The following is a 26813-nucleotide window of genomic DNA, read 5'->3' as shown; positions in this document are numbered from 1 at the left end:
TAGAAGTACTCTAATTACACTGTAGAACTATGACTGTAATTTTTAGTTTATTCTGTACATTTTCAAAAAATCTTCTCCTGCCCTAATTTGGTTTTTAGCCAGACATGACAGACTGAAGTTAAACATGTGAAAAGGAGATAATAAGGTAACAATTTTGATCTTAAAAAGAGACATACAGCCTTGAAGAAGACACTATAATTTCAAATGCTCTTATGTACATGTATTTTGTATCATTGGTAAGTCATCCTACTAAAAGAGGACTGAAAGAACAGGTTTTCCTTGAGAGGGTACTGAATGATATATCTTTCAAACCTACAACAGAGTAAGCTACATATTCAATAGGACAGAAAAAATGGAAATATAACTGTTTGCTCAAGTTAATGATTAGGTTATAATAAAGAACATTTAGTTTATTTCACAAGTTTATCTGATTTCAGCATGAAGTTTATATAAATATCCCAACTGATCACTTATAGTTGGGGCAGTCCTTTTTTTCTCATCTTGCTTGCATCACAATATCATTTTCATCTTTGTTACTAATTTTGATAAATTTAAAGCTTAGTATTGCTTCCTCTGAAGTCAACAGGAATTTTGCTGGTGAATCGGTGGGAGGAAGACCATGGCTCACTCTTCTCTGCTACAAGAATTAGTGATTGGACTTTCATTTTGCGGTAGAATTTTCTGTGTATCAAAAGCATATTAGTTTATAATGGAATACAGGAAGGGAAAAATGATACTGCTAAACAAAAGCAAGAACAGAATTAAATATATTTTATATAAATGTGCAAAACCACACAGATTAAATGAAAGCAAACAATCTGTGATCAAAATAGAATTTGAATTTTTCTCATGAAACAGATTCCCCTCTAATGTAAATTAAGTCCGCTCAGTGTGCAAAAATATTCAGAACCCACTGTCAGCTCATCCGCATTCAAATTTATTTAAAAATCATTCTGTAATTTCACTTCATAGACACACATTTCAAAATAAATCTCTTACCAAGGCAATGCTTCTGTTTTATGTAATCATCTCCTTTTTATACACTAACTGATTAAACTTATAATAAAGGTTATTTAAAATATGAAATACAGAGGAGTATCTTAGAGGTCTACGACGTTTATGATTTCTTGCTGAGGTAAAACGCTTTATCACCAGAGCAGCTGTTAAGAACCAAAGCTCAGCTCTCATCAAAAGGGGATGTAAGAACCACTGATTAGCAGTGGTGTCCAGAGGTGAGCACTCCTGACACAGCTTTTTAGACAGTATGCTGTCCCATGCCAGCCTACAACAGGAAAATGAAAACCCTGATATTTTCCTGTTGGCTGACCCCTTCCCCCCCAGTTTCCTCTCTGAATAAAATTTTGACACCAAAGGTTTTAAAAAATAAAGTGGGGTGGTGCCTGGGAAGGAAGGAAGACTGGTCTGTGCCAGCACACTTCTGCTTACCTTTACAGACTTTGGAGGCGGCTGATATCCTGACCGCCGTGGTATCGCACCGACAATCTTTAGCAAGGACTTAGGAAATCCCACAAATATTTGTGTCCTAAATCCGTAAGCAGGCAAATCTTTTCCCTTACCAAAACAGACAATACGTACCAGGCAAAACCGTGTGCTGTATATGAAGCAGTCCCATTTATACACAAAACTTCATGACCACTGCAGCAGGGGAAGCATCCAGCATCTCTCCAGCACCAGACCAAAGCATCAGGAGCAAGCAAGACTGCAGAAGAAACAAGCACAGACACCATGAGCCTCAGGCCCCTTTTTGGACACTTCGATCCACCTCATCCCCCTTGACAGTGTGACACCAGCCCAGCTCTCACCCCTCACCTTCTTCTCATTTCCCTGTCACCTTTTTCCCCTCATAGACACCTTGGAACGACTTCTGTGGCTCTGTAGACGTTTGGGAACGACCCTGCAGACATTTTCTGGCTACCACAGAGCCCAGAAGACATCCCGGCCATAGCGATACCCAACACGACGGCTCCCCTCAGCCCTTCCCACCGTCGCCCCCCGGGGAATGCTTCTGCATGGCCTCAACTCCGCCAGGCCAAACCTGCCGGGAACACCCTGAGGAGGAGAGGGCAGGAGCGAGGCCCCTCGGCCCGGGGGGGGTGCACGGCGGGCGATCTGCCGCCCCCTGAGGGGGAGAGGCGGCGGGGGGCGGCGGCAGAGGGCCGGCCGGGCCTGCCTTTCCCCCGCCGCCCGTCACATGAGAGGGGCGGGCGGCTGGGCCGAGGCGGCGGCTGCCGCCGGGGCTGAGGCAGAGCTGGGCGGAGAGGGACGGGGCAGGGCAGGCGGAGGAGGAGGAGGAGGAGGAGGAGGAAGAGCAGCCGCCGAGAAAGGCGCCAAGCGGGTGGAGCGAGCCCCGGGCCTCCCTCAGCCGCCGCCGTTGCGGAGCGCGCTGCCTGCGGCCCCAACATGGACGAAGAGGGCGGCGGGGGTGGCGGCGGTGAGTGGGGCCGGGGGGACACCCGCGTTCGTGGCCGGGGAGCCCCGAGCCCGGGCTGGGGGCCGCCGCCGAGCCCGGGACGTTTCCCCCGGGCGCTGAGGGGAAGGGGACCGCGGGCGGGCGCGGGGGCTGGCGCCTGTGCTCGGCGGCCCCGCCGGGGGCTGGCTCGGCGCCTCGCGGCCGGCGGGGTCGGGCCGGAGGCTCCGGGAGCCGGGCACGGAGCTGGGGGGAAGGGGCGGCGGCAGCGGCCCTGGGTCCCCGGCGCTCACCGGGAGCCGGCCCCGCTCCTGGCTCCGCTCCCGCCCGGCGACATCGCTGCGCTGCCCCGGTGCAGCTGCTGGGGAGGAGGGGGGAAAAGTAGGCGGCTGGCAGCGGGCGGTGAAAAGGGTAATTATGTTCTGTGAGGGCTGCTGCGAGTGTGTGTGTGTGTGCGTGTCTGTGTGTGTGTGTCTGTGTGTGTCATCTTCGCGGCGGCTCGGTGATAATCACGGAGTGGTTCGGCCAGTTTGAACAAGGTGAACCGAGCCTGAAGGCAGCGGTGCGAGCGCTCCCGAAGCCTGCCTTCAGAAAGTCAGGGCTCGCGTCCTGGGGGAGCTTTTTTAGTCTCAAGTCTTAATCGTTGGGAGACGGGGCCGTGTGCCGTCCCGCTGCCAGGATTTGCAGCCTCGTGTGATTTTCGTGTTGGGGGCGCGTGTGTAAAGCTTGTGCCTGAAACACCCAGCTCTTGGGTGCCGCCAGTGATAATGGTGCTGAGGAGCAGCCGGTCCTGCCCTGGGGCAGAGCACTGGCTCAATGCAGTGCCCTATATTCGCTGCTGTTGCTGAGACTGTAGCTCTATATTCACTGCTGCTGCTGCGACTGTGGCCGTCTGCAGCAGTGGCATGGTTCGGAGCGGAGAGCGATGGGGATCTCTCCTGAATAAAGCACTAAACCGTCTGCGTTTGAACGTGTTGCTTTATTTCTAGATAGGTAAAGTGATGGCTAAGCCTTGTATGATTAATAGTTACACGGTGATTGCTAATTCTAAATATAATTACCCAGAACTCGGAAATCAAGTGGGTGTGGTGTTTGTTTTGACAACTTGAAAAAAAAAGTCTGTGATGAATCAGAAAAATAATTCAAGGAGTCGTCTGTAAGCATGGCCACTTCTCGGCAAGCACCTCTCTCCCTTGGTTAGTGTTGGGCTGAAGTCTGTAAAAAAAAATCTGAAAAAGGAAACCAAATAACAAAACAAGACAGTCTTCCTTTAAAAAATGTAATTGGCAACAATTGAACAGTGTAATTGTAAAGGCCAGAAAATTCGCTCAACTCAAAATATGTTCTCACAGCATTATGGGCTTAGATCTGTAGTAAAGGGAGATGACCGTGCCTGCTGGCGGCACGAGCCCTGTGTAGTGTAGTACCTGCTCACGTGCGAGGCTTAGACTACCAAGTGGACCTCTTGCTGAATTGAGAATCACCTTTCAGAAGGTGTTAAGTGTTTCAGAGTTGCATTTTCACAGAAAGAAAAAGATGGAAGCTTGGGAGGAGCTGGTCTGTATTGCTCTGAAAGCTGGTTTAGTGGATGTAGACATGAGATTTTCATGTAGACTGCAAGTAAAACTATTATTTATAACTTTATGTAATTAATAAACATGCTGCTTTTTTGTCAGAACAGAATAGATTATGTTCCTACTTGTCTTTGTTTAAAACAATCGTAGACTAATTAGTAATTTTTTTTTTTCAAACAGTACTTAATGTTTTACACTAATTTCTTGTGAGTATTGAACTTTTTTCCTGACCAGAGATCCTGTCTGGCTTTTTCTTATGGAACACAGTCAGTTTGGAACACCAGGATTAATTAGATCATTTCCAGCTAATGAATTGTTTTGAATTAAGAGTAATTTTTTTTCTTCTTTCTAAACAATAGAAGGCATGTGAAAAGTGTTGATTTGATAACCAATTTTAAAATGCTTTAGTGCCACTGAGAGTCATGGGCTGCCAAGGGCGTCTGAGCAGGGCTGCCCAGCATTTGAACCTCTGCAGGACACCTCCAGTGCTCAAAAATTCACATGATTGACTGGCAGACTCATAAAGCCGAGCTTATTGATGTGCACAGGTACTTTAGGAAGTGTGCACAATTATTTGAGGACTGCATGGTATCACCCTAATTAGAGGCTTGATCTAGATAAACATCTAAATATCTAGGACATTACACTGTGATTCAGAAGGTAAACTGCTATTCCCAGTTCAGTTTTGCCTGCTGCCCTGCTCTGCTGTGTAATTTGCATCTGATGCTTCAGTTCCCTTAGTTGTCAAACGGGGTCACTTATTTTGCCACCTCTTGTAAAAACTGTGAATGACAGCGGAGCTATGTAAAGCTAGGATTTATTATTTTAGAAACACTTGACGGAAGAGAAATGTTAATTACGGGAATTGTTCTCAGTGTTTTCTCTCTTCTCTGGAGCCTAAATGGGGGCATGCATTTATTTTATGCAAGCCACTTATACACAAACCTCCCATTGATTTCAGTGGAGGCTGTGTGCGTGGATTATTGATGTGATATGATCCGAGTCAGTTGGTGTTTGTCTCAGCCTTCTTTTGTGTTCTGATTAAAATATCTCTGTGGTTCACTTGATCCAGGAAATTTCTCCCCCTCCCTCTCCTCGCCTGGTTTAAAATCACATGTTTTGTGATCTGACTGAGGCTTTTCTAACACGCTTACTGTTACACAGGGGTGGTACCATTGCACCGAGATCTTTACATTGAATATTGCAGCAGGTGTGTAGAAGGCAGGCTGGAATAGTGCTCCTCTTTGTTTCCCTGGATTTGAGTTGAGTTGTGCAGTTGCTTCGTAGTCACCCAAATCCGGCGCTGGTCTGCTTGGAAAAACCTACAAGATCAAGTACGTAGTGACTTGTGTGTGTGCTTGTTCTGAGCTATCTCCATAAAGGGCTCTAAGCAAACATTCAAAAATGCGAAAATCTTTTTTCTATTTAGTAAACATGAAAAAATTGTCACTGATTGTGACAGTGAGGTTTCCATACTGTTCCCCAAGCTCTGTTCTTTATTCCCAAATCATGAAGCTTTTTTTGGGGGGTTAGAGCAGTTCAGTTGCCAGGCTGTGCTAGTTGGCCCGACTTGCAGTGACGGTGCCAGGTAGCGCTTTGATTTCTATTATGCAGACAGGCGCTCATGAGGAACTAGACCAAGAGACCAGATCGTCTTGCAGAAGACTCAGAAGAATAGATTTGCTGCCAAACCAAATTTAGCAAGATGACTTCTGTTCTTCTGCATGGCAAAGCAGTTACACGTTTATAGGCAAAATCTGTTAAATGTAAGAAAGACATTTTCTTCTTAGAAAAAGTGTTTTTAAAAATGATTTATATATATATATAGTTATGTATTTCAACTTCAGGCAGTAACCTCTGGACGTGTTCTTTTTTTTTTTTTTTTTTTTGTTGCTTTGTTTTTTTGTGCATTGTTGTGTCTTTCAAAGGTAGATGTTACAGACAGAAGAATCCATGTGGCCTGTGCATGGTTCTAGATGTTTGCTCTGCATTTGAGACTAAATCTGCATGTTTTGTTTATAATAAAAGAAACTAATGAAATAAAGAATTTATTTAGCATAGAAGAATGTTAAACATGTTTCACTCCAGACTCATCAAAGTGGATAACTTGTACTGGTGGTTTTAAAAAGTTGTCCCAGAAGTTCTTTGGAGGAAGGCTTGTAGCTTTAAATAACACTGGGGAAGTGCCAAGAATATAAAAATGCACCTGAGTGTTAGACTAACAACATGTAGGGATTCTAGGAAGAGGAAAAAGAGCAGATTTGAGGATACAGCACAAAATTAAACAACATAAATGTCTTCTGTTAGCCAGCAGTGCTTCACATTAAGTCACTTTTTGCTTAAATAAATATTTCTATGTGCTCAACCTACTTCACATTTATACAGGCTACCTGTTGGTTCAATAGGATCTTAATTTTTAGCTTCAAACACGTTAATATTTACAATGTAATCATTAATATTATTTATAATGGTATCGGAAAATGGGCATCTTAATTGCAATAACACTTTTTTTTTCCTGAGCCTAACATTCGATATTCATAGCTGTGCCTTGGCAGAAAATATTTATTTGCTGATAAAATTTCCAGAGGTTGCCAAACTTGACAAATAGTTAAGTAGCATTTGGTGTCTGGTGCATGGCGTGGATTTTAGTGGAACAGCATGCCTATAACGTAGCATCTGCATGTATTACTACATCTAGGAAAAAAAAAAACAACACCTGTAGGATTTACTGAGAGGAACAGAGCGTTTTTTGCAGAACGGTGTCTGAATCACAGTAATAGCCACGTGAAAGGGGGCTCCCCATGCGCTGCTGTTACAGGATGGATATTGCAGTCTTTTAATAGCAATGGTTCCATAAAAGCTTTTACAAGTTTAGGGGCTGCACGTCTCAAGGCAGCACAGGGTTTTCCAAGGTACATCCTGCGGTTCACATCAAATCTTTCAGTCTCATCATGTTTCTTGCCTCCCCTTCTTTCTTTATAGGATTTTGAACACTTTCCAAGGGAAAATTGATGGAATAAGGTGTGTCTGTCCTGCAGTTTCTTCTGCTTGCCGTCTTTTCTACCTGTGTCTCGCTCTTGCTAGCACTATAGAAAAGTTTGATCTCTTGCATTAAGAGCTTTAAGATGTTTCGCTTATACTGGAGCTCCATCTTATCTGCTGCTATCTTTTGCTTGCTTCCTTTCCCTCTCAGTTCAAACATGCTTTGGTCTGTTTCTTTTTACACCCTGTCTTTGGCCCCGTTTTCTTGTTGAACTACTGCCCCATCTCCTTTTCATGTTGAAAGTCATCGAATGAGCTGTTTGCAGTCGCCGTCTGAAGAGTATCTCCTCCAGGTTCATCCTAGGTCCTTTCCACACTTGTCCTGACCCCTTGTACTCAGAACATTCCCTTCCTTCTCTTTGTCCTGCCAGCTGCCTCTCGTACTGTTTACTATACTTTTCTTTTTGAAATCTTACTCTTTCTTGGCTTCTTTCAGTGTTGTCTTCTCACTCCCCTCCAATCTCATTAATCGCTTTTTCATATGGAAGGTCATTTTTCTGCTTCCAAATTTTTGTGAAGATTTGCAGGATCCTGTGCTTGTCTTACTGCTCTCTTCCTCCCTTTTCCTTGTTCTGAACAATCAAATTTGCAAATAGATATCAAACTATTGTGTTTAAAGGGATGACTCGCAGCATACACTGTCTGCTCTGGATCCAGTGCCATCTGTCCCAACTAAAATGCTGTCTTGTTTAGGATCTTAAGATTGCATAATTGTCATCTTAAGTTTAATGAGGCTAAACCAGAGCTGTTAATGTTGTTTCCACCCACTGCCTTTCTTGGTGTCCATGGGTGCACACATGGACATGTGGCACATCCCAAGTGGCTGTTGACAAGGAAATAATCAGATGTTAGAATTTCTTCTTTCTTTCTTTAAAAAGTCTGTAGAAAAGTTGTACAAAAAAAAGAAATTTAAAAAGGCAATGCAAAACCTTTTGAACACTTTTGCAATCTTACTCCTGAAGTTAGGAAATAAGTTGCATGTTCCTATGCAATATTTGTTTTCCTGTTTGAGTGCACGAATAAATTTAATCTGGTTATGGGATCCCACACTATGCTTTCTTCATACTTCTGCATGGGGCTAGGCAACACTTGGGGTAGTGTCTCGTGGTGACTGAAGCTGTCTGTGGGAATCCATTCCACCTTTTTAAGGCAAAGTTATAGTTAAGGATGTCTGCCTCGCTTTGTCTTCCTGTAGTTCGTGAGTACTTAAGCAGGTACTGAAAGATAGCATTCATTGTAGTGAAGAGTTTGGACACACTGACCAGGGGTTTCTTTCACTGAGGATAAAATTAAGCCCTTAGCAGCGAGTCTGCTGGGAAAGCTTGTCAGCTTGCAGGGCTGTAGGGCCACAATCCCACGGACGTGAAGAACTCATGATATTTCACTTTAATATTCATAAAGACAAAGAAAATTTCATGTGAACAGACAAGAGTGGTGTTTCTGAGTTCTTCACTGTGCATTCGTTTAAAGCAGCGTGTTGTAGAGGAAAGGTATGCGACTTAGATAGTAAAAGTGGGTTTAATTATATACCATTTGTATAACTTTAGCATCTAGCAAATTGTTTTTAATTGCATATGACTTCCTTCTTTTAATTCCAACAATTTCATGGGAAAACTTAGTATTGCAAATTTCTTGGACAACAGTGTTTCCTTTTAGTGGGATAGACACACAAAATCCACTAGAAAACCATGTGTTTTGTGGTCCTCTGAGATTTGCCTGAAGAAGGAAATGGCTTGACCTATTTGGTTGCTATGAAGTAAAAACATTCTTGTTCTTTTTTTTTTTGGTGAACATCTGTGTCACATTTATTTCATTACTTTCTGAAGTTCTTTAAGCCCATTATTCTGTATTATAAAGTTTTATTAAACAAACAAACAACAATGATACATAGCTGCTTCCACAACTCTGTTGAAGTTCTGCTGTCTACTTACACGTAGGTAGGATATAAGCGGGTAGCTTTTCCAATATAAGTTGACGTGCAAAAGGCAAATACAGACGTTATCTAATATTTCCCAGAAAACAAACAAGCACTTCTTTGACAAATTCAGTAGGATCTCATGGAGTTTAACAGGAAATGCAGCACTCTGGAAGCTTGTGAAATCTCAACCAGGACATGAAGTACTGGAGATCTTTGATCTAATTTTTCAATAGGTTGGACTTCTTGGCATGGCTTTACTAATTAGCCTAATTTTCAGATGCTCTGTTTATTATAAAAAGAAATAGCTTATGTCGGGAATATGGAAGATTTGTGAAGGATAGATTTTACTGCCAGACTATTGATTAATAATGCTGTTGAATTTCTTAAGAAAATTGTGTTTAAAACAAGATTTGGAGGTAACTTAGTTTGTGACGATTGAATCTGAGTTTGGATCTGGCTTTCCCTATCAGATCTAGCAGCCCGGTTGGATTGTGAGGAGCTGCTATGGGTCCTTAATACCAAAGTAAAAAACAGTTGTTGATTTTTAGGTGAAATACCTCGAACTTTTTGAACAAAACAAGCAAGTTGTATGAAAATGATGAAACCCAAGTCTATGGAAATGGTCTGGTATCTCTAAAGCTTTGCCTTCTCTCCTAGGAGCCCGGAATCTTTTTCATGTCTCCAGTGACATACCACGCATCTCCTCCTTACGGTATTCTATTTCTGGCCTCGTTCCCCATGCATTTATCTGCATAATAATGTGATTTTCTGCAGCTGGTTCAGAGCAGGGCTCGCGCGGGGTGGCCACGTAGAGTGCGTCTGCAAATTCGCTCGCCGTCTGCTGCCTCTCAGGGTGCAGGAGCGGCTGAGCAGCGACTGTGGGAATTCATGTTGGTGTCTCCCCTAGCCAGTTACCAGTTCTCACAAGGCTTGTAATATCCACCCTTCAGTCAAATTACATTGAAATTGAGTGGTACGCAAGACGTCGTTTGGCAGAAGGAGTAGATGGGGAGGAAAAGAGATGTATCCTGTCTCTCTCCTGTTCTCACACACATGCACACGCAAAAAAAAGGCTGAAAAAATTGGCATGTGCAAGCAGGGAAACTGCCTCTTGCTGCTTTCTGTGAAAGGCACAGTGAGATGTAATCATTTAGTGAGTCACCTCTCCGTTTTTATACAAGAGCCTCATTAATAGGCAGTGTAACTTCCAGCATGGAGATGTGTGTTCGTACCGTCTGATCCTGAGTGCTAAATACCAGTCAGGTTGTTTTCCTGCTCCATTCCCAAGTTTTCAGATGCCTTTATTTGCTGTTACATTTTTGCTTTCATATATTGTAAATATCATGTTCCTTAATAAGATCTTTGTTTAGCTCATAAGCAACGTTGTCTGGAGGGTCAACTTCTGACCCGAACGGGTCCTGTTGCCTCATGAGGCATGCACAAGAGAGGGGAATAGGCAAAAGGGGCATTTATAGCTGCATATTACAAAATAAGGGATTATTGTCGTGTAAAGTAGCATTTCTTATATTCAGTAGTCAGATTTTGAGTACTTTTTTTCTTTTATTCTCGCTCATATAAGCGTGGACTAATGAACTTCCTGCCTCGTCATTCAAATCGACTGAAGAGGAATTTTCCCACCAGGCTCTGTACTCTCCCCGAGTACAACTTTGACCACTTGCAAATGCCATTTTTGAATTTGTGAAACTGCTGCGTGTTTTTGTGGCTGTATCCCACAACTGGGGGCTGTGGGGGAAGGCTTTCCCAAGAAGTGGAGGTTAAACCAAGTGGCTGCAAGAAGCCCTGGTACGAAGCAACTCCCTTCCTTGGGAGGAACCTTGCAAGTTAAATGCATTTTCTGACCATGAAAATCCTCCCAACTTCAGGCTAGGGGCTTGGTCCTATGTAGGACAGCCTTGAGTCCTTCTTGAGAAGCCCCCAGGGACCTGCCCCCTTTCTTGTGCATGTAAGTGCTCGGCCGCTCGGGGTTGCCTACGCAGGAGCTGCTGTGTGCAGGCCATGCTGGCTGGTGATCCCTCACAGATCTATGGACTTGATTGCTTGGGGTAGGTAAACACGTGTCTGTATACCTTTTTGCGGTTCTCCCTTTTTTGTTTTTCTCCATTTTTGGTTCTCTTTCTCTCTTTTCTGTGTGGTATTCCCTTTGACTGAAAGGATCCTGCTTGGGCCCTGCCCAAACCAAGCGTTCGGTGTTTGGGGAGCTCGCCGGCAGGAGCCTCGCTCAGCCTGGAGGAAACCGTGGCGTAACCCTGGTGCATGCTAACTGGGGAGGACTCATTCTGGATGTGGTATCCGTCACGTAACACATTAATGGGCACGTTGTGTTGTGGAAGTCTATGTTTATAGTCTCAAAAGTAAATTTTTGTTTTAACCTGCTCTTCTGCAAGTGAGTTCTGACCTACTGTACCGCCCTTCTAGTTACTCAGATTATTATGTTCTGTACCTGCAACACTTCTAAAGGAGAATCCAGCATTCATCTGGGGACAAGGAGCCTATCTGCGTGCTTTTTGCCTTGTGCTGCTACTCCTGAATTGCAGTTTGTATAGAAACTTTCTAAAGTGGAATTTGAAACTGGAAGCCAAGGTTAGTCGGATGCAGAGTTAGAGAAATGACTGTTGTGTCTATGAGAACGATTCCAGCCACAGAAGGGAGAGATTAAAGGCTTTCAGGTACATGACTGGTTTGCTGTTTCTTAGTGTAGCTGATGCTGGTGAATTCTGTGGACTGGGAATCTCAGCCTGGTTCTCAAGGCGAACTCCTGTGTGTGACGTGAGGTCAGCCTTTCTGGGCAGCCTGTGACACTGCAGTTTGCTGGAGGTGGTGTGCTCAGGACAGATAAATGGAGCATATGGAGTTGATTTTTTTTTTTTTTTTGGCTATAGGAAGTGCATTTTTGTGCATTAAATATAGTAACTTTCTCTTTTAAATATCTGAGAGGAAACTTCCCCCCCAGCGTTTTTGAAATCAAAATACATCTTTCTTCACCCTCGTTTTTTGCACTGTAAGTTGGAAGGACTGCAGTGTTTAGTCTTGGTTTTGTACCAATAAATGACATAGTCTCACATGAATGTTTTAAAAGATTAGGTGATATTTTATAAGTGCAAACATAAAAAGAAGGCTAGCTTAAGTCCTTCCACTATGAATTCAGTGATAAGTGTAGAGAGTACATGTTACGTCATTGTTCTTAATTGCTGAAAACTCATTTTCCTTTCATATTTTCTACCTGTGTTGCAAGCATGAAAAAGAAGCATTTATTATGAAGGGGAAAGGTTGGGTGAAATTGGTAATCCAAATTAAATACAAATAATACTCTAAAGTTTATGGAGCCTGTGGGTGGGTGGACTTGGCAGATACATCCATTGTGGTATGTTAGACTTGAAAGACCATATGGAGATGATTATTTTCTGGCATTTTGTAGTAAAGGTTTTTGAAGAAGGATTTTTTTTATTATTTTTATTATTATTATTATTATTTTTTTTTTAGAAAAAGGGGATGAAAAATAGGAAGAATAATTTCAGTTTGCATCGAGTAGTAAAATAGTTTGTTGTAGTAGCATATGGAAAAGCAATTTATTCAAAGTTAAGCTGCTAAAAGAAATTCTCCTACTGTTTTCCTATTGGCTTTCTTGTTTTGTGAACGCAGCCAGAGATCCTATGCAGCTGGGACTAATACAGGATCCAGCTGTAACTTTTTTTTATTGTTGTTCAGATGTCCGGTGATGGTCAAATCTAAGTTATTGTGTGGAAATTCAGTAAAGGAAAAGGGCAGGGTGGGAAAAAAGTGACTCTCCATAAAAATATTCCAGTAAAAGCAACAGGAACTAGGAGTATCCATTTCAGAACTCTGCCATAAATCCCATCCTGAAATACTTAAACGCCTTCAGATTTTGCTGTAGACTTTTAAGTCATCTAGGATTATTTATTTATTTATTTAAAAAAAAAAAAAAAAAAAAAAAAAAAAAAGAAATGAAGTTGCCTGAATGGAATGGGAAGGTAGCCATACTTTTAGATTACTTTCGGAATAAGGTATCAATTTATCACTGCTAGTACAAGATTTAGTTGAAACAAAATCCTTTACTGTCTTTAAAGTATTGGTACAATCTGTAATGAGTTCTACAATGTTCATTGAGCAGTTTTGACGTCACTTATGCTGTGTTTCACTAGTCTTTGTTTTACAGAGCCTAAGTATTTAAGGAGGCGAGAAGCCTAATATTTTTCTTCAGAGTTCAGCTTCCCTTAGGTATATTTTGTGCTTCCAGCTATGTAGATGATGGTTTGGATCCAGGTTAAACAAAATGAGTGAGCAATACAGTAGGTACATGGAATTTGAGAATATTTAAGGATGACCAAAATAATGCATCCTGTATTCTTTCAAAACAATTTCTGTTTCTTTTTTTCTTTGTTAAAAAGGTCAAATTTCTTGAGTTTCTTTATAATTGATCCAGCCATCCTGTATGTGAGTTACTTCGGACCAATGATGCAGTGGCTGTTAGGTTTCTGCCTACCTTTCAGATCTTCCTTTCACACTAAATTTGCAAGTGGAGTCCTTCAAATGGCTATTAAACTTAACAATTCTGTTAATGCCACTGAGTCTTTAATTTTGAATGTAGTTACTCAATCACTTTGTAATTATGCTAGTCAAACTAATAAGTTTAATAACAATAGTATACAAATAAGTCCTAATTGACTGGAAGAACTAGCTTGAAATATTGTAAGTTATATTATTAGTGATAGAGGAATTTTAAAACATAAATACAGTCTACAGCATAATTTTGGAAAATATTAGTATATATACCTGCTAATTTTTTATTAAAAAAAAAAAAAAGGAAAAAAAAAAAGATTTGCGGTGAGCCTGCTGGCTTGCCAGACAGCCTGGCATTTCACCCCACCGTGCTAGAACATAACAACAACAACGATTTATTTTCCTTCCTGAACTAGTAGGAGCTGATCTGTGACTTCAAAGTGGAAGTGAAATGTGGACAAAATGGTATGCTTTGAAGGCACAATACTTCTAAAGCAAATCAGTTGCAGTGTAGAAATCCCTATGTTGTCCATGCAGCTATGTAAGATGTAACAATCTTTGGAGTAGTTGTACTTGCCCACCAGTGTCAACGGTAAGAATGGGGAAGTTTTGTTCCTGTGGTAGGATTGCTGCAGTCCATGGCTAAGTGGTACTAACAGTTGGTTTTGTTTGTACGGTGACTGAATCTGTGTGGTTGGTTGGTGACTGTCAGTGTGGTGATTATCAACATGGAGACTAAGAACATGTTTTGTAAACCTGCAACCAAATTTCTTTTTCTATATGGCATTTATTTCTTCTTTTTAATTAAGCAAATTATGGCATTCATTTTGCTGTGTTACTGCACTGGGTGTCATATATTGCATAGCTATGTTTGGGCTTTGTTGAGATTGATTCCTGTCCTGAGCACCCGTGTTTTATCTTATTTATAAACACAATATTATACATGCAATTAATACATGGATTTTTTTTTTCCCAACATCATAGTGATTAGATTATCAGTATTGCTTCATTTTGTTTTGCAAGAATGGTATTAAAAGTTCTTCTGAGCAGTAGGTGTTACGATCCGAAATTGTAGAATGCCTAATGCCAGTTGTCTTTTGCAGAATTGGTTGTATGTAGACTCTGCCTGTGTCAAAGGCCACTAAAATACAGCAACTAGAATAAGGAATTATGCTTCAGGATGCTTTGGCTGCATTCATGGTGTATTTGAAAGGAAATTTAGGAAGTATTGCCTAGAGAATGAAATATGCCAGCTACACTGAAGAAAGCAGTGTAATAATGTCTTGAAAGAGAGAGAATGCTGCAGTTTTTTTTAATTGTTACACTTTTTATTTTTCTCTAGCACTCATATGGACCTAGAAGTTATCCTATCACATTTGAAAATCATCAGAAGGTCCTTCTCACTTTATTGAAATAATTGTATGATAATTCTGTGAAAGTCTTGGCTTTTCACAACCTCATTTAACGTTTTAAAGAAAGGGTTTAGTGCTGAACAAACACATGTTAGCCTGATAGCATTTTCCTGTATTTGAATTGAGAACAGTTAAATGACTCCAAGAAATTTGTTGTTGTAGATAATGAATTTTAACATAGAATATGTGCATACAATAAATCTCTTCAACTAATCAGTCTGCTTCCTTTCCCTCCCACCCCCTTGCAGCTGGACGTTCCTCAGCCTTTGCTGCTATATCTTGCTTCCTCTCGAGACTTTCTGGAATAGAGTTAACAGTGGTGGCAGGGATCAACGAACAATGTAGTGATTATATTCTGCGGGTCTGTATAAGTTGTCTTTTTCCATTGCTATTAATTCATATGGAAGCTATGTCATCTATTCAGTATGAACACATTATGTGTGCCATGCAAAGTTGCGTGTCGCGGTACTTAGTGAAAACGTGTGTATCGCCATTCAATCAGTAGGGAGTATTTTTAGATTTCATTAGTGAGCTCATAAGTTCTTAGCTGGAACAATGCAGGATGGCTAGACTTCCATTGACAGTTTGCAATTAATTAGACTTTGTGTTTCTTTGGCATATGGGAAGACATTTTTTAAACTACAACTGCAGGAAAATTCAGGAAAAAAAAAATTCCGTTACAGCAGAGTTCATCCTCAAGGTTTACAACTGCAGAGACAAGTGGAAGCATCTCATGTTTTCTAACAACCTGATTCAAAATTTGTGTAAGAGCAGTTTTTGTTGACTTCTTTTCTTTAAGGATCCAAAGGTAATCTTTCAGAATTTGTTTCTGAATGTTTAGAGAGATTGGCTGGACGTCTGTGGATGTGGCACTTGGTTTTTCTGGTTGTGCTTCAAATATTTTAGCAAAGTTTAAGGTCCAAATCAATTTGAACTAGCTTTTGTAAAATTTTGATGTGATGCAGACTGCTCTCTACATGGCTGTATGCTGTTGGGATTAGGTGGCTCGGTAGCAAAAACCTATGCTTAATAATGCCACCATTGTTAGTAGCAACTGCCTTTCTCAGTGGGCAAAAGATACTTAAAACAAGAGAGTGTCAGCAAACAGCATTCACTGGGTGTTTTGTACCCAGAGCCGTACTGCTGATTTGTGAAAAACGGAAGGATCTCTGCACGGGGTGGACAAGTCTTCTCCCTGTGCACCTCGCTAGCTGTGCCCATGGAGGTGCAGACAAACACACTGTTGGCGCAGAGTGCTCAGCAGAATTTCCAACTTGGTGTTTCTGGTTGCCCTTAGGCAAATTTAGGATGATTGCGACTGTTAATGAGTCAGATTTTTTTCAGCCTTACACAAAGTTTGTGTACTGAAAGCTCATGCCAGGTAAAGCACTGCTCTGAAGGGAGCGATGAGCTCTTTGGAAATTTGCTTCTCAGAAGCTATATATAACCACATTGTCTTATGAAGCTGGTATCTGCAGTTAAAGACAACATGACTTGCTGTACGTTTTACTAGTTTAGCATAAAGTGCTATCTTTTATTGGTACCTTTTGCACTGTGGTGAGGGGTAACAGAACTAAAGCATTTGGTCCCATTCAGTTGTTTCCTAATCGACAAAAATGTTTGCTATTTGAGCATGGCAGGATGAAGTGGAAATCTGAGTAAGAATGTTTATAAATAGGAGCAGCAGGAGTCGAGGGATTTGGAAAGAGGTTGGGGTTGAATGCCAGTTAGTTACTTAAACCTTTGTAAACCTTTCTCTCTTCAGTTTCAGGGAAAATGCTGAATTTAACATGCTATAAGTCTGAGACAGAGAGAGTAATAGAAGTTAATTGCTTAGATCTTTGAAGTTGTAGGGGTACAGATTGATTCTTGTTAAGCACTTAGCTGAGGAAAAATGATTAACTTAATAAAGTACAAAAATACATGGTCAGATTATTTTTCATTGATCTCTGGAAGGAACGCAGTGACTTTTTTGTCAATATTAGGCAGGAAAAACAGCCTAGAAAGTGCAATGTACTATTTTGGCAGATCTGACTGAAACTGTTTGGAAAAGTTTAAATAGAAGAATGTATTTATTCAAAGGAGTTTTTTCTTGGAGTGCCAGAGGATCTGCTTGAAGTATGAAAAAATATGTATTTTTTTCAACATAGAACTTATGTCTACTCTAAAAAATAAATAAAAAGTATTCAGACTTTTTAAAAGTATGTTTAAAGCGAATGTGCTTTATTTTGGAAGTATGATGAGCCACATTTGGTATAAACTACCAATTGTCTTTTGCCAAGCTAAGAATGGGAGAGCAGGGGTTTGACCTTACAGTAAGTGATCCATCCAGCAAACTTCTTATCAGTGAACCAGAGAAAAAGCTCTTTTATATCTGGATTAGTGACCTGTCAAGCTAATTGTTGCACGGAGTGATGGCAACCAACAATTCACAAATGCTAAATATACTCTTGTGTGAGGAATTTGAAAACGCTTTACAGTCTTAAACTAAACCTTATTGTTCCTTCACTAAGAAACCTATAAATTTCTGACCTCTTGAAGTCTCTTCTTGGGCTACAGAGCATGTGGCCAGTGGGCTTGTTGATGTCATAGCAAAGTGCTGGAACCATTGGAGCTGAAGATGACCAAGCAGTAAAATATTGTATGACCTAAAGTGCATTTTCCTTCAGGTATTGCAGCTCAGCAGCTTCCATAGCAGGTATCAGGGTTACTTTTTTTGGACGAGACTGAGAACTTTGATGGTTTGCAATGTCAGGTATCCTATTTAACACCCTGGAGCTCATCTTCTTTTGGAGGAAAGTAAATGCTACTCAAGCAGTCATTTGATGCGTGAGTAGTCCTACCATGGCACTCTCTGGTTGCTGTCTGGAGACATTCTTTGGAGAACGAAGACTGCTTTCAAATCCAGCATTTGCTCTGCTTCCTTTAGCCTGCAACTGATCTTGGAAAATGAATAAATAGAAAGCTTCTGCAATAAATATTGCTTCTGAAATCTAACTCCAGAGCTGTCTCAGGCAGGGGTGGGGGAAGGGGAAGGATGAGTTTTCCCTTGCTTTTTCTGAAAATTGGATTTGTGTGCTTCAGAAAGAGCCAGCAATCATAAGTAACTGACTAATGCTCTCCACTAATGAGTGAAGTACAGAGAGCAGCTCCCTCATTGCCAAGAGTAGATGTTACTGGAAAATTATGACAGCAAGACGGGTTGAGCCCCAGACGTTGTGCTGGGAGCACGGTAGGTCTGGTGAACTGCACCCACATCTAAAGCAGGATTTAAGGGTACTGCTGGTGGGCAGCCATGGGGTCTGCCCTCTGGGCCCCCCCCCTGCAGCTGCTCAGCGACATTCCTGTCGATTTTCCATGCTGTGACTCAAAATGAATCTGACAGGAATGTCTGTTGCTGCTCTGGTGTGCTTGCTTTATGAGCCTTTTTCCAGGTCTGTCCTAGGAAATGTAGGTGTGAGCCAGCCAATGCTTTCCTCGCCTCTAGCAGGGGGTGCTGTGGTAGGGGAAAGCTGAAACACATCACTGCAAATTTTTTCTTCTCATAGTGTCCTTTCAGAAGTTGAAAGGATCAGTGTGTTCTTGTTTGCTTCTCCCACACCCAACAGATGATGGAATAATCTCTGCTATTTGGGAATTGTCCTGTCCTTGGTCCAGGATGCTTGGATGTTGGAGCTGGAATCTGCCTAGGCTGGAAGCGAGACGTCTGTGGTTAGTCCAGTCATTCGCAGCAGCTACTGGGAGGTGCGTGCCAGTGGGAGATGCTGAATTCCTGGGAATCATCCCGTATCCTCCAATGTGAACATGGAGCCAAACCCTCTTCAGTGGTAACAGTAGCTCAAGCAATCCAGCTTCCCGGTCTGCTCCATATTGCGTGTGCTTGACCTGATTTCCATCAGTAGCTGGTGCTGAATGCTGCCTGGGGAGCATGTATATACGTGACCACTCCTGTGCCCTGCGGGGAGAGCGGCTTTGGTGGTGGCTGATGACCTGGAGGTAGCCAAGTGCTAACCATTTCCCTTTTTACATTAGAAGAGAATGCAGCATAACTCACAAAGGTGGATAATTGCTTATTTTCTGACCTGGATTTGAACTAGATGATGTCTTTGTGCTGTACAGCATAATGTCAGTCGGCCGAAGACTTGATGGGAATCTGTTAAACCTTGTTTATCTGAAATTTTGTCATCTGGCAGTTGTTTCAAGTTTTTAAAATTACTGTCAGCATTGCCTGTATGCTTGTCTCCATTAGAAGCAAATAGTTCTGTCACAGAAATTTGTCATGGGATCATCCAGTCCCTTTCCATCCCATTCTTCGTAGAAATCTTTATAGTAGTATGCTGTGTGATACAATATGCTTTTATTGGGCAAGATCATAAATGCCCCAAGTTAAAAAGTACTAAAAGGTATTGTATGTGCAACTTCTGGAACTTAAAGGATCTAACTCTTGGGAAGCTATTCAGTCTTAATTTTTGAATTTCAGAGTTTTCCTACTGTAGTCAAGCTAAATCCACTGATCTTCAGCTGCCCTTTTATCGCACTGTAATGAATGAAGGGTTTCAAATAAATATGCGGTATCTTTCATGTGTCACTTAGCTGTGCATACTTGGCACGGTGGTCTGTTGCTTTCACCACCTAGATAACGCTGAGGAGGAACCCTGATTTGTTTCCCAAGACTCCCACTTAAAGTGGCTGCTGTGTGTTGCAGACGGGTGCATAATTTGCTATCAGCTGTTACCATGGCCTCTCCTGGCATTGTTGCTGGATCAGTCTCTCACTCTGGAGTGCTGAAACACAAGCCAGAATTAGAGAATTTGTTGTGACCTGGATCTTTCTGTGAAAGTCAACAAGAGAAATATGGAATCTGCAGTTTTTACAAAGACTGTATTTTGTGTTAACACTTACAGTAACACTTACTGTGGGCTTTCAAATGCAAACATCAGAGGAACGGAGTTCAATTTCAGCTGTAGCACAAAGTAACCTATGTTTCCTCGGTTCTGTGCATAACGATTGCTCAATAGGGAGGAAAAATACTATTGAGTTCTCCCAAAATTACATCTTCGTGAGATTCTGCCTTGCAGCATACATATTGATGGGGAAGAAATCTTTTGATTCTGTTTGACAATGTTTTTTTGATCTGATGTAGCGTAAAGAAAAGGCTTGACACCTCTTAATTTTGGAGTCGTAATATCATCTGCATGTTTACTGGTGGTGTTGCTACACAGAGCTGATTTGATCACCCTTTCCCATTATTCACTGTGGGGAAAATCAAATATAATCATTTTGCTTAAAAGCTAAAATCTAAGAAAGTTTTAAGGCAATATAAATAATGCAGCAAGACAATAAAAGAATACATTTTTACTTTTAGTGCTTAGCACTGCAAAGGTATTGCTTTTGTCCTGCATTATTTTAGTGTTTTCCCTTTTGAAAGAGGATGGCGATGTGAAGGTGATGGTGTACTTACTAGTATATGGGTGTAACACTGTAATCTGACTGGCGATTCACCAGATTTCTTGAACAGTTTTTGGCAATCCCTACCAACAAAGGCACGTGCTAACTTGGGTAGTGTTTCCACTATCTGTGCTAATCTGTTAATAACCCACCCCAAAAGACATCCCATTACGTTGTGACCAACATCTCCCTTTATGATTTCCACATTAGTTAGCATAAAAATTTTCTGTATTTATTCAATATGCATGACCATGCATATTTTAACACTGTATTATTAATGCCAGTATTAATTTATTTGGGTAAGAGACTTAGAATGTGAAGTTAAACCCATCTTTCTTTCCATATTCAGTGATCTGTATTTACATACTTTTAAAAAGTTGGCCTAGAAGCATCTTCTGATCTTGAAGCAGGAGCTGAGTGACTTCAAAAGAAAAATGCACCTAAAAGGAAATCCACACTTATCTATTTTTAATATCAGGTTGAACTACTTTCAGGATTTAGAGGATACAGGCTGCGAGGGTGGGGTTTGAGGGCTGGGCTGAGCTGGTTTTAGGGCTGGCTGATGTTTCAAGGGTTGCTGCCCCCTCTTCCTCCCTCTGCCAGGGCTTTTGCTGTGCCTATTGCTTTGGCTTGGGCAGCTCTGTGATCCTTGTGTGAAAGCGTTTGGCTTGCTAAACTGGCAGAAAACAAACCCAGAACAAGGCGGGATGCGGGCAGGGCTGTAAATCCAGCAGCAAGTGGCAAAGCATGTCGCGCAGAGCTGCTCTCTGTGTGGTTTTTCTTTCCTCCACACATGACACCCCTTCATTTGCTTGAAGGTGGTTCTTTTACTTGTGTTTGCAAAACACTTGGTTTCCTAATGGAAGTGCATCAGAATGATGAGACAAGGTACATTAGTGAATATAAGATGTAGAGGAGGTAAGTGTAGTGTAATCATGGTCTTCAGTACTGCCTGTTCATAAAAATAACAGGGATGGTAAAAGAGAAGTGATCATTAACTTAAACAAACACTGCTTTCAGATGGCAGATATGTGTGTCAGTGGCATAATTAGGAAATAAAAAGCAAGGCGGTTGGCTCTTCGGTTGTTTCTATCAACATATCTATCTAGCAGGGTGAAGATATGAAAGCTGTTGTAAAGCTGTACCTATTTGTGCTTCACTGCTGTTGGGAAGGGCAAGTAGGAACAGCGAGGGTTAGCTGCTCATGTGAGCTGTAAAAAGCCTTTGTACACTCGTCTGTTTCTTTACAGCTGTTGTTGCTCCTGTTATCAGCATGGGCAGATTGTAAAGATCCATATGCTGCGGTCGGTCGCTGCAAACTCCTGCTCCATCGAGTTCAAGAAACACATTTACTGTGGTTTATACGTTATAGATGTAAGCATATGTGCAGCAGTCTCCTGTGTGTGATAGGTGAAACCCTAATGCTGGCTCTGGGAAGGCAGGTAAATGGCATGGATTGGAGTGTGTGTGTGTGTATATATATATATATATACACATATATTTCTTCACAAATTGGTGTTTTTTAGACCCTGCTTTTGCACAACTTCAGAATTCCCTACTTTCTGCTTGACTAAGCATGGTAACACCAACTAAATTATATGTGGGCATTTCTGACCAGGACAAAAAACATAATTTTGTGTTATTTGAAGTCATTCTTACGCATTATAACATAATGCGTAAGAATGACTTTAATTCTTTCAATTAAAAATAATGCTTGATTTTTCCAAGAAGTGATTATGTACCTGGCAGCAGTTAGCCTGCTGTCTCTTTTCTGTGTAGAATAAAAATGCATTTTATATTTCCAATTTTTTACGCTTTTTGTTCTTTCAATAAAAAAATGTTGAATGGGAATCTGGTATAACTAGAACTGGTATAACTAAACCTACCCTGCAGAGGAAATAAACCAATTTCTAAACATAAGAGATTTAGTGGGTCATGTCAGAGGGAAACCGTTTCCTCTAAATTCCTGAAAATACGTTTTTGTGTAATAATGGATTTAATACTAAGTTGGGCTTTTTCACATATTATTAGAAGCCCCAGAGGACAGGTATCTTAGCTATGAGTTGCTTGTGAAGTATATCCTTGTCCTAGAGGGAAAGATGTTTTCAGCAACATCTTGTAATGGTGTGCTTTCCGGTAGTTAAACAATTACAATGATGGATGCGCGTTTGAGGCTCTCTTCTGGGTTTTGCTGCTAATGTGCTTTCTGGTCACAGCATCCCTCGTGACCAAAAACTCTCAAAATAACTCTGCAAGCCGTGGACTCAGTCCTAAATTCCTCATACCGCTAACTGGTAATTTTGTGTGCAAAAGGATATTGTGTAAAGGTTTATTTTCACTGTTAATGGACGTGTGAGCACTACTGTGCTAGAATGTGCTCAGCAGTGACTAAATAGCAAAGATTAATGCAGTAGGATAGTTGGATTTGGTTGCCTTTAAAAAATAAAACTAGTCTTACTGATTGAATTTAATGCAGTTATATTTTGTTTTCACACTGAAATAAATCCGTGCAGGAGGATGTCCTCCTACAAAACCCTCTGTGGAATTTTTAATAGCCACAAGTGGTCACAGCTTTGTTTATACGTCTTGCCTGAAAGCTGGAGAATGTTCCTATAATTAAGTTTAAAAAAGGGAGCGTGTAGGGGGAAAGGAAGAGAGTAGCCTGAGAATATCCGTTGAGACAAATGTCCTGAGACGATCAGATTTGTTCTCAGGATGGATGTGTATTATTTTTAAAGGTCAGAAGAAACAGTTGTGCAGAATCTGTGGATGGGCAAGGATAGGTTTGTTTAGTTTTAAGCCTCGTGTTGTGTAACTATCTTTGTACTCGTGAGATACTTCAGTAGCAGCAAAATGAAATCTATCTGTTCTATCTAAATGAAACTCTTTGCTTGGAATGGGAGTGCTTAACATCACCCCTTTGGGGCTGACACGGTAGGAGGAGAGTATTTACGAAACCAAAACTTCGTTGTGTCAGTAGTCAAGTGAGCTAGAGAATCAGTGTTATCTATTGATAGATACTGAGGAGCTTTTTTGTTTCTGGCTAGGGATTATTTTGGTGTTCTCTTGAGAATCTGAACTCTGAAATCACATGAAGTGGTGGAGCAAGATTGCGTTACCTCTTAGCCAGTGAATGCTGGGGGAAAGACTAGTAAGGGAAGATTTTCAAACACAGGAATTCTGTTGGTTCATGTAACATCACTGGAGAGGATTTATTTTTTGCTACTGGAAAAGATGAGGGATGTGGATTTAGGAAGTACTGGATTTGTCTCTCTTATTTAGGGATACACTCCTAATTTGCAGTGACCTGTGGCATGTTCCTTGTGTGTTGGTCTGTTGCAGTTCTTTCTCAGTGCGCAGAAGACTTGGTTATTTTTTAATTTTTGGTTCCTGCTTGCTCAAAAATGCCACATTTGGATTGATGGCATTTAAGTCATGCTATTACATTTGCTTCATGCTTTAGTAAATGAAGGACAAAAATGTAAAGTGAACATAAAACAGTTGAAGATGTAAAGAAATTATCTGGAAACAGGAATGTAAAGAATTGCATTTGACAGTTGAATTTTCTATTTTTTAATGATAATTTTTATGACCTTCAATGTCAGCATCTGAGAAGTGAATTGATTCCCATGCTTTTTAGTAGGACTTGTAGAGAGAAATGAATACTGAAGGTGCCTTTGTAAGCTTCAGAGTTCTGGGTTAATGCCCGTGTTTGGATGCTGTGCTTGTGTTGCTGATAGTGGAAAATGATTAAAACGGCATCATCACAGCTACAGGACAAAGCACTGATTGCTATGGCAAACTACAGTTTGTTTTTTGGTTTTGGGATGTGTGTTTTTATGGTAACACCTTTAGTGCAAACAAACCTGCATTAAAAGTGCATATTCTGATAAGTATTTGTTTACAGGAAATTCATCTACATGTATTTAGTTAGTTACAGTAATTGAACAGAAATGGGCCAAGTTGGAATATGTATTTAGCCTTTTTTTTTAATGATTTCTTATTATTTTTTAGTACTAGCAAGATTTATACTGTTGTCTTTCATTCTGTTTTACTACTTGGCCAGGAATATAATTTGGATTTAGAACAATGCCGTGCCTATCTAGTAAAATCATCACTAGGCAAATTGTCTTTCTGTTTAGTAATAGCTGAAACTCTGAAGTTTTAGAAAAAGGAAGGGCTCTCCCTGTGAGCTGAAGGGTTTTCTCATGAATGACTCACGTTGGAAATAGAACATTGTCTTTATTTAAAGATTAGAAGATAGCATGAAAGCGTGATGCAACTCCAGTTTGTTCACTATACCAAAGTGCTTTTCCATCCAGCTCTTTGTTCTCTTTCAGTATTTAAATGTTCATGCTAACTCCTCCCATCCTGTCTACTTTGTGTTTAGAATTGGTGAAAGACCAAAAAAAAAAAAAAAAAAAAAAAAAGGCTTGGAAGTGACTCAGAGGAGAGAGCTAGGAAATTTGTCTTATGGAACAAATAGGTAATATGCACTCAAGGAGCACTTGTATGTGGAGGGTTATATGGGCACAAGCTTTAAAAAAAATAATCTTAAGTGTTCTAGCTAGCAAACACTTGCCTGCACATTCAGTACAGCTGAATGGAAGCAGTCTTCTCAGAGCAGACATCCCTTGTGGCATGGACCTGCTTGCTGAGGTCTGTGGAGGTGCTTCAAGGCACTGTGGTTACTCTTCAGGCATCTTTGGTCTCACGTTTGCTTGACATGAGCCAAATGTCAGCCTGGATGTCACACTTTTCGGCTGTAGTTTTGGAACTTTTTGAATAAATGAATTTTTCTTTTCAGGTTGGAAGCATGGCAAGCACTAGCTCTGGTGTCTAAGGATGCCTGGGCACCACAGCTCCGCAGGTTTCCTTTCCAAAGAAAATTCTGTTCAGGCTCTCGCTGCGGTGCCTGCTCTGCAGGTTGTGGAAGGCACCTCGCACACAGTGAGACAGACTGATTGCCATTCAGCCCTACTGCTGGGGAAACGTTTTATCTGTTTAGAAGTAGGATGCTGAGTTTTTCTTCTGTTTTCGAATCACTAGAGATCAATGAAAAAGAAAGAATATTTGAAGTGAAAAATAGAGTAGATCCTTCCTTGTAAGGAGAAGGTTTAAGTAATGGTGCGTGCCCTTTTGCATTAGTGATTTTTCTTTTTATTTTTTAGCAGCAGTTGAGTATTTTCTACTGTGTTTTTTTTTTTTCTTTTTTTTTTTTTTTGTTCAGATCAGGTAGGAACATCATGCAGTGTTAGTGTATCAAAAACCTTCATTGAAATACAGAAATACTGTTGTTAAATTTTGCTTTAAGGAGGAGAATTGAAACACCAGGGACACCAACCATGGCTGAGGTCATGCACCCTCCTGGAGCAGACACCTGTAGCCTCTGAAATTGCAGGCTGTAACGCCCCGTGGGCAGTTCCAAAATGTTCTTGGTGAGTTTGTGTGCCCATTGGTATGCTTCCTCATCAGCACGACCAGAAGTGCTGGAGAAGGGCAGCAGTGATGGTACACAACCAAAAGAAGGCTGAGAATAAGACAAACACTTTCAGTATTATCTTCCCCACCTGCCAATTTATGGTGGCAATAGGACCGTGCGCTTCCTACAATTAAAGAACCCCTTCTCTGTTGCTGGTGTGAGTGGATATAAATACCGACTGCACCAGTAGTGGCTGGAACCTGAGCAGTACTGTGACCCTTGCTTAGCTCTAGCCTGGTTTTTTATCCTTATCAAAGGGTATTGGAGTCCTTTGGCTCTGATACTAATACCCTTACTTAAAGATGTTGCAGTAATGTGGAGTTCCCTCTAAGTACTCTCTTCTGAGTGCTCTGTAAGAGCTCTTAGAATCTTATTTTCTAGCAGATTTTTCTTGTCTTTCATCTGGCAGATAGATACTTGATGTTATTTCCTAATGCAAAAGACAGTCTGACTCCATTTAGTTTATTTCCTTTTTGTCTAACAGGATTATTAATTGTGTTGTGAGGGCTGTCTCCCTGTTGCTGCTGCGATCAGAGGGAATGAAAAAACCCAGAAGACAGACTCAGAGAGCTGTAGGAAGAGGACTTTGGTGTTTTATTTCTTTATTTTGGTGTTTTATTTCTTTTCCTTCACTCGGTAGCCTGAGCACAGAAAACTGTCATCAGTCATGTTGATTTAAAATAGAAATTCCACTTGTCCCAGATATTCCACACTTTCACTGGGTAGTAACGTAAAGGAAAAGGAACTGCAGCAGCACTCACTGGCGTTAGGCTTCGGGCGGAGTTAGTGGTAGCAGCAAATACACTTGGCTTGAAGGCAAACCAAGCACCATCTGTGGATACTAAATACTGAAAGCTTTAAGGTTATTTTCTATTTGCCTTCTGTTTAGTATTGCTAGTTACCAGTGAAGGTGAGATCAGCCAAGTCTCTGCTATGGCAGGAAGTGTGTAAGTGGAGGACTTACTGATAC

The 26813-nt window shown here is 41.1% G+C and overlaps 2 protein-coding genes across 4 annotated transcripts in view; one reads left to right on the top strand and one right to left on the bottom strand.

Moving 5' to 3' along the window:
- RAC1 (Rac family small GTPase 1) overlaps positions 1-2066 on the bottom strand; it is a 46096-nt gene extending 44030 nt beyond the window's left edge. The window contains exons 1-2 of the mRNA XM_032197539.1: positions 1831-2066; positions 1597-1720 (exon numbers count right to left, since the gene is read on the bottom strand). The gene's annotated coding sequence lies outside the window, so the exon portion shown is untranslated. The remainder of the gene's footprint in view (positions 1-1596; positions 1721-1830) is intronic.
- Positions 2067-2307: 241 nt separating this feature from the next.
- Positions 2308-26813, top strand: part of CYTH3 (cytohesin 3) — a 51866-nt gene continuing 27360 nt past the window's right edge. Inside the window, exon 1 of one of the 3 annotated variants that reach the window (XM_032197291.1) lies at positions 2308-2452. In XM_032197291.1, coding sequence (XP_032053182.1) covers positions 2422-2452 — 31 coding nt within the window. In that variant the 5' untranslated portion in view covers positions 2308-2421. Of the gene's footprint in view, positions 2453-5270; positions 5337-10602; positions 11026-26813 lie in introns of those variants that run through there. The other 2 variants (XM_032197294.1, XM_032197292.1) reach the window with 2 other exon arrangements.

Source organism: Aythya fuligula, chromosome 15 (genome assembly GCF_009819795.1).
Source record: "Aythya fuligula isolate bAytFul2 chromosome 15, bAytFul2.pri, whole genome shotgun sequence".
In the NCBI taxonomy this organism is placed as follows: domain Eukaryota; kingdom Metazoa; phylum Chordata; class Aves; order Anseriformes; family Anatidae; genus Aythya; species Aythya fuligula.
Note: the sequence above shows the minus strand (reverse complement) of the source record. Positions and strands in the feature narration are given on the sequence as shown.